Source organism: Ambystoma mexicanum, chromosome 13 (genome assembly GCF_040938575.1).
Source record: "Ambystoma mexicanum isolate Mex_15411 chromosome 13, UKY_AmexF1_1, whole genome shotgun sequence".
Classification (NCBI taxonomy): Eukaryota; Metazoa; Chordata; class Amphibia; order Caudata; family Ambystomatidae; genus Ambystoma; species Ambystoma mexicanum.
The window spans coordinates 758,725,388-758,746,233 of record NC_090938.1 but is presented as its reverse complement, the minus strand read 5'-3'; the positions used below and the strand labels follow the sequence as shown (position 1 = coordinate 758,746,233).

The 20,846-nt window shown below is 43.2% G+C and overlaps 1 protein-coding gene across 4 annotated transcripts in view; it reads left to right on the top strand.

Moving 5' to 3' along the window:
* The window catches only part of LOC138520683 (large proline-rich protein BAG6-like), a 1,763,116-nt gene that overhangs the window by 1,571,881 nt on the left and 170,389 nt on the right, over nt 1-20,846 (top strand). For all 4 annotated transcript variants that reach the window (XM_069632954.1, XM_069632957.1, XM_069632956.1 and 1 more), the window contains 2 exons: nt 19,383-19,507; nt 19,857-20,003. In XM_069632954.1, the coding sequence (XP_069489055.1) occupies nt 19,383-19,507; nt 19,857-20,003 (272 nt within the window). The remainder of the gene's footprint in view (nt 1-19,382; nt 19,508-19,856; nt 20,004-20,846) is intronic.

Below are 20,846 nucleotides of genomic sequence, written 5' to 3'. Positions count from 1 at the left end.
CTGAACTATTGATTGAAGAGCTAGGTCGGGGCCTCCAACCTAGCCTCCTCTCTGTGAGGGCACAAGACCTTTTTAACGATATGACCCTCTGCTGGGTAGGAACAGGCAGAGGGACTGATCGCTCAAAAGGGCGGGGAGGACACGCCGCCAAGAACCCAGCTGTAAAGGAAAAACAAGAGGTGAGTAATTGGAAATTTAAGAAAGATCCCTTCCCCTCGATACTTCTTTCTAGTAGTACCTGAGCTATGCCCTCCCTTTGTCTCAAGGCAACCGGAACCACCTACAAGTAAGAGAGGAGAATGTAACCTATCCTGACTATAGTGGTCGATTAGCTAAGCAATATGGAATCATATAATAGAAAACCCTTACCACTGATGTGCTGTTGAGTCTGTGTTGTCCCAAAGAGTTCATAAAACGGAAGTGCAAAATAACAAACGGGTACGTTAGTTAGGGAACTGAACCCGGGCGGAACGAGGGCCGCACTAGAGTCGGGTAGGTGCACTATCCGCAAGGCGTCCCTGTGCACGACTGAAGAATGTCCAATGGAAGTCTGATTGTGGAGAGGATGGTAAAGTCTGATTGTGGAGAGGATGGTAACAACAACAATAAGGGACACAATTAAATTGGAGTATTGCAGGTGATATAGTTCAGGCGGCAAGGTACAATGAGTACAGGAGATATGCTTGTTAGCAAGTGGTGAAAAAGAAGAGTCTTACCGATGCCGTGATCCCAAGTTTCCAAAAAGCGGCAGGCAAAAGCAGTCCGTAAAGGAGGAAACAGGTCTGGTACACGGGTAGGTAGTTTTCCAAGAAGCGGCAGGCAAAAGCAGTCCGTGAAGGAGGAAACAGGTCTGGTACACGGGTAGGTAGTTTTCCAAGAAGCGGCAGGCAAAAGCAGTCCGTGAAGGAGGAAACAGGTCTGGTACACGGGTAGGTAGTTTTCCAAGAAGCGGCAGGCAAAAGCAGTCCGTGAAGGAGGAAACAGGTCTGGTACACAGGTAAGTAAGGTAGGATCGAAGACGGAACTTCTAAATACCGGGATGCAACTTTAATCAGAAGCAGCGTTTCGCCCGGTTCCGAGGTTTAAATCGGGAAGGAGAAGGCAGAACTGGACGAAACCGAGGTTCACGCATCATCGCCTCTCAGCTGACAGCGGGAGGCGGAAGGCTGGGAATCGTAGTCCAACTTGCCGCAGAGTGCTGCGGAGTGAGCCGAAGCCACTATTTTCCAGGGCAGTTGCTAGTGGGCGTAGAATGGGTTTGCAATATGACGCATACCCTTACGGAGGGCAATGATCTTCCTCCGGGTCTGCCGAGGCGTAACATGACCATTGACAAAAACACTGTCTTTGCAATACTCTTTAGTATTGTCTGGAATAGAGTTGTACACATCTAAATTATGTTGTTCCCACAGACTCAGGGACACTAAAGAGACACTGGCTGAGACGTTCATAGCTTCCTCAGCCAGTAAGTGAAAGTTTCCACTTGCCATTGGTATTTCATCCACTGGGGAGAAGGCTAAAGAGACAGTGTAGACCCCTGAAGATCCTCTTACATCTGGGATCCCCTTTGACATGGTCAGTTGACCCACAAGCATAACATTTACAAAATGTTTTGATGAATGGGGGTTTGTTCTGACCTCTTTCTGGTTTGTCCCTAGAAGGTACACTAGTCTACTTCGGTTTTCCCTGTGGCTTACCCTTGTTATGTTTGTGGCCCTCTTTTGAATTGGAGGTATTAGAATTATCCTTACACAACAAGGGTGGTGCTGTCTTGCGCTAAGACCCAAACACTAGAATGAAGCTGAATAAAATGAACAAGTAACGCTTGTATCCAGTGAGTCCATTTAATTTCTACAGCCAATACGTGTTTCGACCGGTAGGTCGTTCTCAAGGCTGTTGGAATTAATTCCAAATGACAATAAGTAAACAAAGTTCCACAAAATTATGTGTGTAGGAAGTACAGAAACATAGTTAGAACCAAAAAGTATTGTATATAATGATTTACATACCAGAATAGATCCAAGGCAGTGGCGTTCAGGCAAAACAGAAGGAATAAAATCAATTCAAATAAACCATGTAAGTAATTATTCAAACCATGATTCAACAAGACTTGTAGTGCATTTCTAAATGTATTAGAACATGCATTGCCAAATCCATGTCACACACCAAAACAATTGACCAATTACCCAGAAAACCCCCAAAGAAAATGGAGTTGGGCATCGTCATTAATAGTATAAAACCAAAATGTTCATGGTTATTGAGTAATTTGTGTTGATCTTAATAGTGTGGTGATAAATGCAAATATCGCCACATGTGAGAATAGGTAGTCGAGGAATTACCCAGTCTGGAAGTCACTGTGTGAATATTGAATCAAATAAAATACGGTATATGTTATCTAATTTGGAAGCGTATCAGTATAGCAGAAATAATATAAGTGCAATAAAAATACCCACAAGCTCAATGCTTGACGTTCAATGACAAAAATATGTGTGCTTAACATGAATTTCACTTTCATCCATAGATTCAAATAAGATTCTAAGTGGCGTTGTAGATTGCGCGGTTCACTTACCTTCCTACATGGATTATTTGTGTTAGATACCCATCAGTTTTGATCTGCTCGCGTGCGAGGCGCTTACAAATATATCTCGAAAAAGAGCTTGGGAGAGTGCCGTGAAATGTTCCGCGGTGTCATCGTACACGTGATCATCATGTGATCGACGTGGACAGTCGCTTGTGCGCATGCGCAGGCTGATTAGTGTGATCTAGATGGTGAGCTTGGTATAATATGTTAGCTACGTGACAACGATCGTGTATACATGTATAATTAAATATCAGTACGCCGAAAAATACACTAAGGTCCAGAACAAACGTTAAGTTGTAAATCAATAATAGTTGTTACCACATTATGACATATGCAAAATTTTGGAATATGTATTTCAAGATATGGTGTGCACCACATAATACAGTTAAATTTGATATAAGTCAAGTGTCCAAAATGGTGGTGTAATGTCTGAATAAGTAATAATATGCTTACTCAATTCCATGGTGTGTTGTAAATGAATAGATAATGTAGGGTCAAAATTAAATTGTCAATTGACAGATCAGTAAATCCTCAGAATACAGGACGTTTTAACAAAAAGTTACCCGTTGTGGTGTCCCATGGATCCGGCAAAGCATCGAAATTGGTTAACACAACTCTGTTACCTTTTAATCATATTTACATTCAATGTCAAAAGGCGAATATCATGTTGATAGTTCAAATTGTGAAGTACAATAGTAACTCATGCGATGAGTAAACTGGAATGATGTTGACAAGTTGATATTAAATACATTGTATGCAAGAAGCAGATATGCAAGTCTTTTACAACAGGTTTCCCATTTCATGATCAGTATTAAGTCCAATATGGACACATCTCAACTTACATATATATTTGGATTCCAATTGTCTTAGCTTAAGTTGCAGGTCCCCTCCACGTTTACCCAAGTAGGCTTTCTTTAGCCCAATGAACCTTATATCTTTAACATGATCCAATTGATGGCAACTTTGTTATTCCCTGAACAAACTTTTTGATTAGAATTATCCTTGTTGCCTTTCTTGTGCTGCGTTCCCTCCTCCTTCTTCTGAGTTACCCCAGACTCCTTGACTCCCCAGAATCCTTGTGAGTAGCCCTGTTGGTAACCCACAAGTCAGCAGCCCTTGCTAACTTCTTGGGATCCATTTCCTTAGAGTCTGCCAAGTGCTGTCTCAGCTCAGGAGAGCAGGCATCATAAATAGACTCCAACATAAACAGATTTCTCATACCTTCAATAAGTGTTCACTCTGTAACTCTTAACCCAACCATCTAAGTTTTTCAAACATGCAGTCACCCAGGCAGCCCAAGGGGTACCATCATGCTTTTTGAGGGTCCTAAACCTCTTAAAATACTGAGAAGGGGACTTCCCAAATCTAGCTATCAAAGCTAGCTTCACAGTTTCATACTTTTTTCTGTCTATATCCCCCAACTCCATTACCACATCAGTTGCAACCGGGGTAGCCTAGAAAAAAGCCAATGAATCAACTGATTCCCTGTAATGTCTTGAATCCCATGGTTATATTCAAAAGCAGCCAACCAATCCAAAATATCAAGCTTAACCTCATACATACTAACTGCATCTTTGGGCTTGTGGGGCCTCTTAGGAATGGAAGACCTAGAAGACTCTGGGAGAGAACCAGTCTCAACAGACAACTTTTTCATCTCTAGTGCATGGTTCAATTCCATCTCTCTGAGTTTAAGTTTTTGATGTTTGCATTCAGTTTGAGCTTGAATTCTTTTAAACTCTAACTCAAGTCTCATTCTTTCTAAAGAGACAAATTCAGGGCTTAATGTTGGACCTGGTGAGGTCCCTGCAGTCAGAGGTAGAGGCCTATGAGCAGGTAGAGGTAAAACAGGGCCTACACTTGAAGACTCTTCTTCCTCATCTAACTCATCCATAACATTTGAGGTACTCTCAGAAACATTATCATCCTCATCAACATTTTCCACATGTGCTGCAGGTCTGGGGGATTCAGACCCACTCCTCAGACTTTGGTATTCCAACAATTTTTCAATCAGTTCAACCTTTTTGCCTTTTACAGTGAGATTCCTAGCTTTACACCTATCTCTCAATTGATCAACAGTTGAAGTCACTAGGGTATCCTGTCTGTAGCTTTCCATATCAGTCATGATAAAACAATTGCTTTACTAGTGTTGCTTAGCCTTGTGAAGATTATTTGAACAAAAGTAAAAGTAGCACTCTAAATGTAACAAGTATACTTTATCCTCACCGCTGTACACCAGTGTTAGGCAGAATCACCTGCAGTACCCTTTGGGAACACTACAGGCAATTAGGACTATAAGTGTACGCACAATTTCACCTTTGGTACAAGCCTGTACTACACAGTAAAGTGGTAGTGATGGCTGAGCAGCCATACTTATCTCAAGAGTTTAAGTGAGCAGTAGAACAAGTTACACAAAGGACCAACCAATACAGTGATTCAAGTAAACACTTACTCAAGGTTTCTTAGTAAAAGAATATACATTTATTTACTCAATCATTTATAAAACATTACACCAGTATAAACAGCTCAATATGACACACTAATACACCACAAAAATCCAAATGGTAAGTAACCGAACAAGTTTAGCTCAAAAATGAAGTAGGAGCAAAATGGCACTTCAGATACTTAGAAAAGGGAGGAAAAGACAAGGTTATAAGAATAGACAGCCCAAATACATTCATAGGCAGGGCAAAGGGTTTCAGTTAAATACAACCAGCAATTCTTCTCAACAGGCTTGGGCTAAAGTCAATGGTTCAGAGTCTTTTGTATAGGATAGCACAGTTCTGGTATATAACGGTTAAGTCTTTGCCACAGATTTTTAAATAATTTGTCTAGGCGAAAGGTTTGACGAATGTTTAGGGAAGGACAAGCCTTCGTAGTTGAGGAAAGTTTCACGCACTTTCTTGATGGCCGAAATGATTTCCGGACCGCGTTTGCACAGTACCTTTTTAAATGAAGACAGTTGTAGCAGAGGCAGTTGTTCCTGGCAGTTCGAGCAGATCTTGCTGTTCCTGTGCTTCAGTCGTGGGGACAAGAAGGAGGATGTCGGGAGGTTCCTGCACTGCCCAGGGAAGAGGCCAAAAGCTGTAGCAAAATGTCGGTTTAAGGTGTGAGTGCCTTAAAGTCCCCCTGATTTCCTTCCCTCTGGCTATCCGGTTTTCAGCAGCACTCTGAAACAAATTCGAGCAGAATAGGACGGTGTCCAAGTGGCTTGAGAGTTGGTTGTTCCCACCAAACTCAAGGGAAGAAGTTAACCTTGACAGGCTTTTCTGACGTCGGAGTTTCAGGCAATTCGGATCTGCAGCAGGGCTTCACCAGTCGTCCAGGAGTTGCAGCAGTCCTCTTCCTTCCTCTCCTCTTCGGTTCTTTCGTTCCAGTGGTCGACTCTGCTTTCCAAGTCCAGAGACACGCTTTTAAACAGTTTTCCCCACATTCATTCAGCCTGGCTGTCACTCACCCAGCAAGGTGGCTGTCCTTGCCGGACAGTCAGCCAGCCAATCACATCAGAGTGCATTCAGGTCTCCTAGGAGACTAAACACAGGGAGTTTCGGGCACCTCCCTCACATTCTGTCCACCCCAGACACTCTGGCACCAGAGGAGGGCTTCAGCACAGAAGCCCGCCAAAGTGCACGAACAAAGGGACCAAACCTGGTTTGGCGTGCAGAGTTACACACAAGAAGGACTTTTCCTAAAAGAAATGGCGAAAAAAGATGTGTGTAGTCTATTTTTACAGATAGGTCTGGGGCCATATTGAAAAACATGGCTACCCCTGATTTTGAGCTACCGTTGTTAGCAGTCGCGAAAAATCACGGTAGTTGATATAAACCACTGCCACTAGCCATTTAAAATTGGAAAAGGTAACATTTTACTGTTACATGAGTGTTTTGACTCGGGAAGCTAAGCAACCCCTCTATAGTAAGATAGGGTGTGCTGGGTCAGTAAATTTAAAGAGACTAATAAAGCCATTTTTACTTTACTTGCTCTGGGAGACGGTAGTCAGTCCCAGAGAAGGTATTTAAACCTTGGGAAGTCTGAAAGACATCCCTGTGCCACTGCACTGAAGGTGCTGTGTGACACATAGAAAAAGATGATGCCACTGGAGTTGCTTAAAAAACTCCATAACTAAAGAACACAAAAGTAAAACACACACAGAATACATGGAAGAGTGGGGAAAAAAGGCTCACACTCTTCCCAGGTGAAAAATCAAATCTCAGAAATCCAGCAAAGTTGCTGGCTAGGGGTCTCAAAAGGTAAGGGAAATTAGCACATTTGGAGAATTCTCCCTAACACGTAGCATTTAAACAGTTTCCCATTCTTCCCTACTCTAGAGCCAAGACTTACATTTTTTGATTTTGCAACATTAATTTTCAGATCATTTTGATGCAGATAGGTTTCCAAACGGGATAGCAAAGGTTGAAGACCAACCTGGGTACGGTCTATCAGGACCAGGTCGTCTGCATAAGTGACCCAACTCAGATGATGGCCACTGATTTTTGGGGGGAAACAATGGCAGTCTGTTAGTGCAACTGGGAGATCAGAGATGTATAGTTTGAAAATAGTTGCAGCTAGCAGACAACCTTGTTTGACTCCTCTTTCTGTGGGAATGTTGCTGGTCAGTTCCCCTTGGGCATTGATTTTCACTCCAATAGATGTATTCGTGTGTCGGAGCATTATAGCTTGGAGCAAGTCAGGTGGACATTTCCAAGAGTTAAGCTTGTGCCATGGCAAAGATCTATTAAACTATCAAACGCTTGTTGCAGATCTACAAAAGCAAAAAACTAAGTTTTTTGATCACGCAATGTGTCAAGCTTTAGGAGCGAAAGAAGGTATAGATTTAATTTGACTCCAACACCCTTTGTGAAGTCGGTTTGGCGTATGTCAATAACGGCATTATCCAAAGCCCACTTGGCTAATCTCTTTTCCAAAAATGTAGCAAATAATTTCCCGACCACGTCTAAAAGGGCAATTGGCCGGTAGTTGTTGGGGTTGGAACGATCTCCCTTCTTAAAAATAGGTACAACTACCGCCGATTGCCAAGAGGTTAGGAGAGATTTTGTTTTTACTATGCAACCAAACAAAGCAGAGATAAAGCTAGACCATTCATTGATGTTTTTCTTTAGCATTATGTTGGTTATCCCATCAGGGCCAATCGCACCAGAGTTTCTCAGTTTCGATATTTCATACTGAATGTCCTCTAATGACGGAGGTGGATCCCAAACCAGTACATCATTGGCGGTAAAGGCAACAGTAGTATGGGAAATGTTGCTAAATACCTTGGTAAAATGGTCGACCCATGTGTTTGCAGCCACCATGATGCTTAGATGTGCTTGTTGGTTTAAAGAGCCAGTATTGATTATAGCCCAAGTTTCACGGCTTCTTGTAGCACAAATCAACTTAAGCATCGTCACTGCATGCTCTTGTTCTCGGAGCATCTTGAAAGACTTGGTCCAATTCCGATATCGCTGTTTCCATTTCTTTTTGGCCAAAAGGTATTTATTGATATTATTGGTATTGATTTGCTTAATTTCTTGTCGGAATAGCCGCTTGGCGTCAGCAATTGTTTTGCTGAAATGGTGAATTGGCTTTTCGTGGTTTACGAGAAAACCACTTGGTTTGGTTTGGTAATCCGATAATAGGGCGTCATACTCCAAGGTGGTAGAGGCATTTTGATTTTCAGATATGAAAGCTTTTGTTAGGCATTTGATATTAATGTTAGTTAGCCTTAAGCAATTCAATCCTTGATTTATTTCTAAGGCCCCAATGGAGAATATAGGATCCTTGCCAGCAGGCTCCATCCAAGTGGTTACGATCGTGTCGTGATCACTTTTACCCAAACTCTTTGTGGCAAGGCCTTTGATCTTATGAGTAAAATTGTTGGAAGCCCAAATATAATCTTAATTTTTTTTACGCCATTTCGCTGCCAGGTATGGCTCGCTGGAATGTCACCCAAAACCTGTCCATTCAACATAGTAAAGTTTCGGGAGTTCATCCGATTAAGCCAGCGTTTCCCTCTGATGCAATTGGGGATTAAGCTCATGTCCCTGAGTGATCCGTGGGCATCTACCCAAGCAAAATTGAAGTCCCCACAGATCATAATATAGATTTCCTGAAATTTGTGTGTTCATCGATTATTAGCACAACTGAATCGATGAAATGAGCTGGGGTGATCATAGCTGGATTCCAATATACATTTATTATCAACAAATGGGCCCAACAGCCATTTTGTGGCGTCATTAGTTCAATCAAGATGGCCTGAATAAAGATGTTGGGGTTGATTGAGTCAAGTACTGACCAGGCCTCTCTGTTTCGTATCAATGTTAAAAGACCAGAGAATGGTCGACCAAAATTGTTCTTTTTAGCCTTATTTAGTAAGACCGTGAAACCATTGCACACTGGTGTGCGTCTAAGCCAGGTTTCTTGGAAGCAAAGTATTTCGAAATTCTCTTTTCTTATTTCACAGTCGTGGAATAAGTGTGAGAAGCCCCGTGTGTTCCATGATAGTAAGGAGCAATCTTCCAATGAAACTCCCTGGCTATTTAGCTAATTATGGCTCAGGCCTCCACGTCTGGCTGCATCAGTTCTATTACTTGGTTGAATGGAATGGTTTTTAACATTGCGTCCAGGAGGCAACTTTTCATTTCTATCGAGTAGAAGCTGTTGCTTTAACTAATTTCTTGTTAAGTTCGGTGAATTGGGTGATAGTCTTGCATGAAGCGTATCGTCCACTGGAAAGTTTGGATTTTGATATCTGCTGATTTCATATCCAAACAAAAGAAGTTCATCTTTAGCAGGCAGTAGAGTGTTGTTGATCAATTTTGAGTGGATGTGTAGAATCACCTGATCGGCCCGCATTTCCGAGACATACTCTACAATATCAATGTCCTCCGATCTAATTGTCCTAAGAGATGGTACACAGTACAGAAGTTACATGATGTTGCGTCTATTCAAATTGTCTTCATCTTTTTCCTGTACAATGTTTTCAAGTAGTAATTTTATTGTTTGTGGTTGATCTTTGTTATTTTTTTTGTTTTAATGTTTTTATTGGCATTTCTAAACAGTCATTTATAGCAGGTTGTAAATTGCAACATAGATTATATGATGTAATATGCAGATACTGGTTACCGATAACAGTTAAAAATTAAACAACAACAAACAGTGACTGTCTTATAGCCGATTAAGGTCCAATCTATACATAGGTTTGTTGGAGCTAGATTCTGATTATGCAACTCTCAACTTGGGAGGGGACCATCTTGGGTCATTGTTTCAGAGGCTCGCTTTACTTTATAGTTCTCGTAAGTAGGTTGTGACTGTGCAGTTCAGGGGGGCTTGTCATCCGCTAGAAGAAACAGGGCTCTGATTAGTGCTTTCCATACCTCTAACGTAACACCCATGTCACCATCAGACATAGTCGTCCCAGCGCTCCAAGCTGTGGTCTCTGCTGTCAACCATCTTTCTAGTTCTTTGATCCATCTCTCATATTGCGGGCCCCCGGGTGTTTTCCATGCCATTGCAATCGCTCTCTTTGCTAGTATGCACACCATGTCCATTAATTTTGCAATATGTTTGTGCTTACTTAGCCTGGGGTATGTGCCCAAAAGACACTGCTTTGGGGTCCATTCGTACCTAGTCACCCCTGCTTTTCCACAAAGACTTTCTACTTTCGCCCAGAACCCCTGCACTCTGCAGCACCCCCAGAACATGTGCATCAAGTCTGCATCTGCGCTGCTGCACCATGGGCATGTATATTGAGCTTGTTTGGTAAAACTGGCTACTCTTAGGGGGGGTCATGTAAGTCCTATACAGTACATTTAGCTGTATTAACCTAAATCTGGCATTCCTAGAAACCTCTTTTGGAAATATCATGGCCCTCTCCCATTCCTTATCAGTAATTGCGGCTGCTATGTCGCGCTTCCATTTTTCTTTTAATGTAGCACTGCGGGGGTTGGGGCAGTCTGACAGCTGACCATACAATCTAGACACAGGTCTCCAGCCATCACTCAGGCTGTACATCTCTCCAACTAAGGGGTTTGTCGTCGCCTCCTCAGGCCAGCCCTCCCATTTCTCTTTGGCAGTGTGCTTAATCCTTTGGTACCATAGAAATTGCCCAATTGCTAGCCCTTCCTGCGTTTGCAATGACTCAAAGTCCCTGAAGACTCCCTCCTTAAACATGTCTCCCCAAGTGTACAAGCCCGCCCTTTCCCAGTGTCTCACTATGGGGAGGTCAGCAGGGACCCTGCAAACGTCCACCAACATCGCTATGTCCGATGAATAGGGGTGTTGCAATCGAAGCACCGACTTGGTCCTATTCCACACTTACCTACCCAGCCGCACTATCATGGGGGTGCCCGTTGAGCTAGTCGGTACGTTCCACAAAGCCTCTTTTGGGTGCAGGGGAGCAATTAGTCGCCGTAGGAGGGCAGTTTCAGCGGTGGGCTCGTCAGAGAGCCACCTGGTTATGTGGCTAAATCGTGCCGCCAAGTAGTACTTCTCTAGATCAGGAAGTTGTATCCCTCCTTCTCTGTGTGGCAATGTCAACACAGTCAGAGACAGTTTGTGTCGGGTAGCACCCCATAGGAACTGCCTAAACATGGCTTCCAGTTTTTTTGAAGAATGTTGATTTTATGTAGTAGCATATGCTCTGAAAGTAGTATAGGAATCTTGGGAGCATGATCATTTTAGTGATGGCTGCTCTGCCCATCGTAGATAGAGGTAGCTTGGACCAAAACTTCATGGAATTACGTAAACCCTTTACTATTGTACCAGTGTTGCTCTCGTGTGAGTTGCGGAGTATGTTTGATGTTGACCCCCAGGTACCTAAACTCATATGGCTGCCACCTGATTCCCACTTCCGGCAAGTCCCGTTCATTTACATCTTTTAATTTCACCAGCGGGAATGCACAGGACTTCTGTTTGCTAAACTGAATTCCAGATACCCTCGCGTAGTTCTCCAGTACCTCTAATATTACTGGGGCATTAAGGTGTGGGTCTCTTAGGTATAAAAGAACATCATCGGCATAGAGTGATATTATGTTATACTTTCCCTTGACTCGTATCCCTGGGTCAAAGTGTTGTTTCCTAGGGTATATTGCCAGTGGTTCGAGCAGATAACGGGCAACCCTGTCTGGTGCCTCTCTGTATCGCCCATGGGCTCGACACCATTCTTCCAGTCTTAACTCTAGCCATTGGGGCGTTATATAAGAACTTGACCCATCTCACAAACCCCTCCCCAAACCCAAACTCCCTCAGGACTTCTAAAAGCCACTGCCAGTATATGAAGTCAAATGCTTTGATAGCATCTAGTGATAATATCGCCACGGGGGCCTCGCTGTCTAATGTTTGTGCCATGATGTGTTCGAGTCGGCACAGGTAGGCCGTCGTATTACGGCCAGGCACAAACCCATTTTGGTCCTTGTGTACCAGGTCCCCCACCACCTTTGCCAACCTCTTGGCCAGTATGGTGGTCAATATTTTATTATCATAAAATTCAGCATAGCTAGTGGGCGGTAGGAGTCGCAGTCCACTGGGGTTTTCCTTAGTTTGAGTATCGGAACTATCAAAGTCTCATTCATGCTTTTCGGGAGTATCCCTGTCTCATATGCCTCCTTGAAGACTTCATGTAGTAGCTGAGTCAAAGTGGGCTCATAGGCTTTGTAGAACTCCGGTGGGAGTCCATCACTTCCTGGGGTCTTGCTGGACGAGTGGTTGATCTTTGTTATATAGAAACTTTGTTCTTTCTATTTGTTTTCCTTCTTTTTTGATTTGTGCCTGGGTAAACCTCAGATTTAAATGAGAAGTTAAAGTGAGTGGGCCCACTGTTGGCAGCACATTCGGATGATCAGAGTCTTTTTTGGGAAAAAAGGATTTACTTGACTTATTTTGTTGTTTGAATTCAAAAGTAGGTTGCTCCAGTTGGTTGGTGTCAATTTCCTCAAAAGTGTTTGTTGAACTAATTGAAGAGTCTCCATTTTGTGCAGGTTGGGGAGAAGGTTCTGCTGTATCTAGGAATTGCTCCTCATCGTCGATTGAGTACGTGGATCAATTGGCAAGATCAACTGAAGTAAAGGTGGTGTCATGCTCACGGTCAGTAGGACGTGATCTTTTTTTGGGGTTGACAAATGAGTCAGACCGTTTAAAAGGATCAGGTGCATCAATACTTGATGCTTTAATTTTATCAACGGGCTTTCGCAGGGATACACGTTTGAGTACTTCAATAGGAGGAGAAGTGGTAAGATTCCTTATGAATTATTAGATTTGAGTTTGTTTCTTGATACCATTCCTTCAGAGGATCCTGGTGCCGTCTTTGTTTCCCTGGTGGAATTGTTTGCATGCCCTTGGGTGTCCTTTCCAGATTGAGCATAGTGATTGGGACGGTGTCTTCATTTCTTTAACTTATGTTTTTGAATTGGTGTTACTTGAAACCAAAGCAATAGCGCTAGCTCCAAAATGTATAACTTGTGAAAGCTTAATTGGCTGATTGGTCCCAAAATCGAAGGCTTTGGTTCCAAAAGCAAATCTGATGTCTTGCGTAGAAGCAGAATTTGAGGCAGAGTGTTTGACTTTCGATGGTTTCTCTAAAGCTTTGACTTGAAGAGGAACAGGAGGATGTGATGAATTCTTTAGTGAGGCGGTTGAATCCGCCAGATTGTCCGCCAAAGGGAGGGCAATGATAGGACAGACTTCTAGTTGTGCAGATTTTGGTACGACATTGGAGGCGGTGCTTTGAACTTTTGGTATAACCTTTTCAGGTCTTCTTTGGATGCAGGTACAATCCGAGGGCTGTTTAGGCATCCCACAATTTTTCCGCATCGATTTTGCACAGTCCATTACCGCTTTCATTAAGTCAGCATTGTGCACTTAATGGAAGCATTTCTTGCAACGTCACTGAGATGTTGTTGCCATTGGGTCAAGGTTTCAGCCTCATTGCCTAACCGTTTCTCCAATTGTTGTGAAAGGTTTTCCAAAATATTTATTTCCCGTTCAGAGTTGCCAACAGTGAGATCTGGTTGTCAAGCTTATCGCTTATTGATTCATAGAACTTGACAAAAGGAGCCATTGAGATTGATGTAGCTGCTAGAACATTGTTGTGTATTTGCAGACTAGCGGCGGCTGATAGTATATGTTTGCTTTCAAGGTTGAGATCATTGTTGTCTTTGTATGGGACAGAACGAGCAAACATGGGGCCTTTAAGGTCTAAATGTGAGCAATTTCCTCATGAGTTTCATATGCGACTTCAGCCGGTGGATCAGTGGTTTGATTTGTTGACAAAGCTTTATCTTTGCTTAAGGAGGACTTGCAGGAAAGAGTGCCTGAATGCCCAGTTTTGATAATATTGGGAGTACTTGATAAATCCTTGCAAGGCTTTCTTATCTCGCGTTGCATCCTGGCAGCAGGTTTATTATTCAAAGATAAACCTCTTAATGAAATGTTTAACCGATCCGGAGACATCTTAGATCTGGATTAGTTGGCTGAGTTGTAGCTTTCCTCAAGTCGGCTTTTCATGTGGAGATAATCGGACTTTAAACGTTCCATCAACCGAACTTCTCTTGCTGCCAAGTTGAAAAATGGATGACAACCTTGGGTGCTTATCTGTCGACTAGGATTGTCGTGTAGGTCTTGATTGAGTTGTTTGAGGTTGCTACGATTGCCTGGCATTGGATTAATTGGAATGCTGTCAATCTTTGTCTCATCCACGTTTTTAGAAAGATGTGCGTCTTCATTGACTTCCTCAGTTGGTAGAATTTCAATAGACATGCCATTGATCAAATCTAGGCGTGGGGCTAATTGAGTGAGGTGACTGGGTTGAAATGAAGGAGCTATATGGTCAGCCGCACTCACAAAAATGTCCTGTTGAATTGTAAGCGAGACTGTAGTCATACTGAAATTAAAACGATTTGGAACTCCAAAATTCAGATCCACTCTGTTGTTTACCAACCCAACCGCCTTTCTAGTGCAGGTATCGGACAGATCATCATTTGCATACCCAGGTTCGCAATCAGCGAGGGTCGTGGCATGCAGCAGTTCTGAGTCAGTGATGTCATTTGGATAAATTACATCAGCAATTTTCATCAATGCTGGGGGGCTTTTGTCAGAGACTCCCGATATAGATTTGGAGAGTTGACAAGAGTTGGCGTTCGTGACGTTAATTTTAAATTTGACAGAGTTTGACATGGATGGTGAAGATGAAGGTGAAAAGGAGGGAGCATCGTAAGCGTACAAGTTAGATTGCGAGAACAGTTTACAAAACCATTACAGGACGTTGCATCATGTTCGTCGAGTTCACACTCACCTCCATTGTCGCCATCATTAACCTCGTTGCGAGCTGTAAGGTCTATATCCATGCAATGTCGCTGTAAACGTTTTTGCCGGGTTAAAGGACCCTGCGTCTCTGGCATTATTATGTTGATGCAAGGAAGGCAAGAAAGGCAAGTCTACCAGCAAGTCAACCTGCTTAACTGATCCCAGCACGTCGTTAGCTGCCAGCACCCCAGAGACCAAGAGACTCTGCACCAGACTCTGCGGCGCTGAGCGGCGCGAGCCAGTATTTGAAGTTAGTAGAGGCAAAAACAGGACTGCAGGCAGCAGTTGCACAGCACGGCTCGGCAAATCCACAATGGAGCCCAAGTTGAGACCAAGAGACTCTGCACCAGACTCTGTGGCCACTCCGCGGGGCGAGTCAATATTTGAAGAGTTAGCAGAGGCAAAAAGAGGACTGCAGGCAGCAGTTGCACAGCACGGCTCGGCAAATCCACAATAGAGCCCAAGTTCAGACCAAGAGACTCTGCACCAGACTCTGTCTTTGATTTATTCCTTGGGCAGATCAGGAGAGAACACATTGGGATACCACCTAAATATTCTTTTTTTTTTTTTATTATAAATCCATTCATGAAAAAACTAAAAATGAGAGGCCATAAGTTCACAAACATGCGGGGTCTGGACGGCTCTGAGTCTGAAATAAAATTTAAGAACAAAATCAAAGAATGGGATAAACATAGCGATCTATCAGATCTTAGCCGCCTAAATCTTTATGAGGGAAAATAATTACTGTATCTACCTCCTATTAAGTTAAGACCCTATCAAGCAATATTTCCAAGCTCAAAGTGCCGTAACTGATATTTAAAATTTTGAATTTCAGCAAAATTGCCTTCCAACACCTGAGGTTATAGGCCCTAAACTGGGAGTACCATGTGAGTTGAGATGATGCAGAATGCGTGATTCGAATATTATTGACTGCCTGTTCCATTTGGTGATGTTATGTCCCAAATTTAACAACCAGAGAATATACTACTTTGAACTATTTGTTCACTCAACATCTACAGTTTTGACTAATGACCTATGGCATGGGTTAATGACCACTTCTCAGTTGTCGCTATTAATTGCATTGGTAAAAATCTTAATCAGCATTTTGGTTGAAATCGACAAAGTGACGGAGCAAGGAATCTCTGACTTAAATAATGTTTGTTAATGTGAACATGAGCAACTGAACTAAGGAGGATCAGCATTGGGACTGTGTTTTTTAAGGTAGGGTTTTTACTTTACATTTTCAATCTTTTCTGTTTCTTCTTTTCCCTTTTTTCTTATTTTAAATTAAGTATTTATGTTATGTTATGGTAAAGGTACTTATATAGCGCACCGTCACCAATGGAATTGGTCCCCAGGCGCTCTGGCGGATCTGTAAACGAGAAGGTGGGATGGGTTAGTAAGGTGAAGAGGGAGTAGGATATTGAAAGGAGTGGTGTACTGTTGGCAGCTTCAACTCGGTAGACACCGGGTGCTGAGCTTTGGTGCGAGTATTGGATCAGTGTCAGTCCGCATGTGCTGTTGGTGCGGCTTATGTGTTGTTCCAGTGTGGTGAAGTGCGTGCAGCTTGTTGTGCGAGAGATGGTTGTGTGAGTTTTTTTGAGATAACTATGCACAGAGTTTGAGTTTATATTGGTGAGTGGGTTATATGACATTTAACATGCAAGCATTCACAGTTCTAATACATAATTCCATCTAAGTGTGGCACTTGCTAATCTTGACAATATTATCTAGATACCGCGCAGGCTAATGTTCACAATTCTATCTAAGTGTGAGACATGCTAACATTCTCAATTCCTTTTAAGTTTTGTGCTTGGTAATCTTCATAATTCCGTCTAGGTGTGGCACTCGCTAACCTTCACAATAATATCTAGATGCGATGCAGGTCAAAGTTAGGAATTCCGTCTAAGTGTGGCACACGCTAACATTCACAATCCTATCTAGATATGGCACAGGCTAATGTAGTGTGGCACATGCTAACATCCAAGTTCCATCTAGGTTTGGCATATGCTAACATTCACAATCCTATATAGCTACGGCGCTGGCTAATGTTCTTAATTCTAAGTGTGGTACATGCTAACATCAAGTTCCATCTAGGTGCAGACCAAAGTTAGGAATTCCATGTAAGTGTTGCACATGCTAAAATTTACAGTTTCATCTAAATATGGTGCTTGCTAACATTCATAATCCCATCTAGATGTGAGGCAGGCCAAAGCTAAGAATTCTAACTAAGTGTGGCGCATGCCAACATTCACATTTCTAACATTTCAATCAGAGTTCTATGAAATGTGGTGTATGTTAAACCTTCCTAATTCCATCCAAGTAGGCAGATGCCGACATTCATAAACCTATCTAGATGCAACGCAGGCTAGCGTCCACAATTCCCTCCAGGTGTGACACTTGTTAACATTGACTGGTATGTTAGGATGCAGTGCAAGGCAACATTTCAAATACTGTCATGGATGAAATCTGGCTGGTGGTCACAAAACTTTCTAAGTATGCATTGGCTAAGTCTATGGCAGTCTATGTTATGGGAAGGTAAGGTAGAGTGGCGGGGGCTTTCTGGTGTAGAGTAATTTCTCTACACCCCACTCCTGCCATACTTACAGTTTTTTTGGGTTTCTGTTAACTGCTGGCTTCATTGGCTTTCCCTGCGGACACCTGCAGACACTTTCTGGAGCCGCCAATGTAGGAGCTGCCCTTTGCCTCAGCCCTTAGCCGAAGGGGCTGCCGGGCAGAGGGCTGCCCTGGGAGGGCAAATTAAGAGTCGATGAGGGACCAATCAGGGCCGGGGGCGAGAAGGGAGGCGGAATGAGGAAGCACGGAGGGTCGGGGAGGGAGAGGACTGCGAGCGGGGCCGGGGGCTCAGATAATTTTACAAAAAGGCTCTGAACCAGGGCCCACAAGGGTCCTGGGGGTGGTGGCGCACTCACCTGCCTCTCCAGCTGCACTGGGAGAGCATGGTGCAACGTGGGCCAGTAGGCCACACACAATGGAAAATCCTACCAATCAGGGCCGGGGGGGTGGGAAGGGAGGTGGGATGAGGGAGGTGGGATGAGGAAGCAGGAAGGGTTGGGGAGGGAGAGGACTGCGAGTGGGTCCGGGGGCTCAGATAATTTAACAAAAAGGCTCCGAACCAGGGCCCACAAGGGTCCTGGGGGTGGGGGCTCACTCACCTGCCTCTCCAGCTGCACATTTATGAGTGTAATGCTGTGCAGTATACTGTTTAGGTTCAAGTTTATGAAAAATGTGATGATGCGTGTTGATTCTTTTGTTATGAATTGTTATAAAAAGAATTGTGTACATGTAAAATTTGTACAACTGACACAAATAAAACATTTTAAAAAAATTATAATAAACGATCCAGTGTTGCAGACTATAAGAATATTTACCTGTAGGTATAGTTTTCCAGCAAAGGTATTTTTTAAAGATTCACATGTGACCTATCCGGGCCTCCTCAGAGTTAAATTCATGTGCTGAACATCTGGGATGATCAGGGTGGAGTTAGGAGATCAGCAGGGCTAGTGGCATTTGGATACAACAAGCACTTCTGTCATTAGAACAATTTTGAATATAGGATGATGATAAGATATATGTATTGCTGGGGAAAATGAATTAAAGCAGTTACTGGGGGATTCCCACTTCAAAGTCGGAGACTATTCAACCAAGCGTTTGAACTTTGTTTTACTCAGCATAGTGACTACTGAACTGTTATTCCACAGTCTCCTTCCCCCCATCCCCTCGACGTAAAATGCAGGGTAGCACATAACGTGAATACACTCAGAGAAGGAAAGACAAGGGGAACTGGAGAAGTGCATAATGGCAGAGTGGCGGCGTTTAGAGCATGGGCTAATGCGTTCCGGCTCCTTAAAGGTGCGAGGGCTGTGCTGGTGTGTTCCAGTCTCAGACACAGGATGTCAGATATACATAGTATGGGAGTAAGGGGATCATTGACAGGGAGTACAGTGGTCACTAGGGTGAGCAACATGTTTCTGTGTTTTATGTAGCAATTACTAGTCTCCTTCTGGCCACTTAAGAACGCTTTGAGCCTGAGGAAACTTAAGCGACTTGGGTGAGGGGGGAAGGTGAATACACGGGTGAAGAGAAGCAGAAGAGGGCATGCTAGAGAAGAGAGCAGGGAAGGAGTCAAAGTACAGACAGGATATCCAAACAAAATAGAGGCCCTTGAAGGGCAGACGTTTTTCTGGGAGCAGCTGAACATTTTGGATGATGGATTAAATATTTATAGTTTCCATTCTAGATTGTGCTTTCCTCTCGCTGGCCGCCTGTGAGGTGCATTCTTCCCACACCAGCACTGTGTGCTTTTTCATTAGTTTCAATGCTTTTCAGGGAATCCTGTCAAAACACATCTACTAGGTTGCTGTTTTATTGAGCTACCCATGCCCTAGGGCACTAGTTCTACCTTCGACCTGGTTCCACCTGAGTCTGCCTTCCTCATCCTCTCATCGAGCATCGCTCCCTGACTTCCAGATCTCTTCTCTTTTAGATCATACCTTTGGGACACGCTTACTGGAGCTCTGCAATGAGTGTCTTTTCCAATTCATTGCTCTCAACCTGCACTGTCTGCAAGAGGATCAGAATGCTTTGGCTGCCATCACCTTCGAGAGCTTTGTAAGTACACTTATCTGTTTTTTTGTCCTTGTAAAATGATCAGCCATTTTAAGATATGACCTGGTTACTTTGGAAGCTAATAGGTTCCCTCGTATTTATTCAGCATCCAATGAGACTTGTTTCACAATGTATGCCTAATGTTTTCTTCAGATTGTTCTAGACGCAGCGAGAGACTGAAGTATTTATAATAATAGGACCCCAGTGCATTTCATTACACCTGTTAGTTTGGGTTTGACCAGTAGCTAATCACAATTCAGGAGTGTAGAAACAAAATATGAATTTGACCAAGGGGTACACATGAGGAACAACTTCAATATACTAAAACAATGCTTTCTCTCTCTCTCTACAGAGCCTGATGTTATCAGGCCTCAATGGGTCCTTGGTAATTGTGCTTGTCTTCATGGTCGCAATACAGCAGCAAATAATCATGGAGCAAGTGCCTGTCACACAAGAGCAGATCATGCACTACGTCCGTCGAACAAGCGACAGCTGTCAGGTAGCCAAGTCTGATGGACTGGAGGGTGGTATATGATTGTGTTAGCGTGTGGTGAACCGACCAAACGGTATTCAGAGATGTGAACGAAAAATGTATAACACATAACATTTTTAACGAAACTCAAATACCGAAAAATCACTGCATTTTTAATTAAATATATAAATGGGGTGGGGTAATGGAGTAAAATGGGTGGGAGCCGGGTTGGGGTGGGGTGGGGTTATAAGCATTGCAAACTGAGGGTTTGGCAGACCCCCTAATAAAAATAATCGGGAATTTTCGGTATTTAATTTGCGTTATAACATTTTTCGTTAACATCACATGGATCCCGACCAAACATGTGACATAAAGATGAAGCTAGAATTTCAACACTTTTGTTCAAGGTGGGGTGGGGATAAATGCATATGGCAGCTATTGGATTATCTAGAACTAAAGCAGGTTTTGTTGTTGCAGCACTAAATAAACTAAAGGTGTCAAGAGGGGGTAAACAATAGTGTAGCAGTCAAGGCTGTTCTACTAGGCATACTGGTCTCCTCCTTGATAGATGTTCTCTACTTAGTCTCAGTTGTGTAGTGGCCAGATTTCTTCTTTGCCACAATTGCAGACTCAGAGATTTAATGCCCAGCTTTCTTCTTGGCCACAGTAACATTTTATTTGGAAGTAGGACCCAGCATGCTATTTGTAGTTCTAACTGGGTCTTTGGTCCTTAATTCACTTCTTCATGCTTACAGGGATATGGTACTCAACCTACCAGTCCGGGGTATAGTGTCTCGCTTACTCTGGGATATAGCTCCCAGCTCACTCATGTAGCATTCCCAGGTTTGTCAGGGTCCTCCTGCTTCCCAG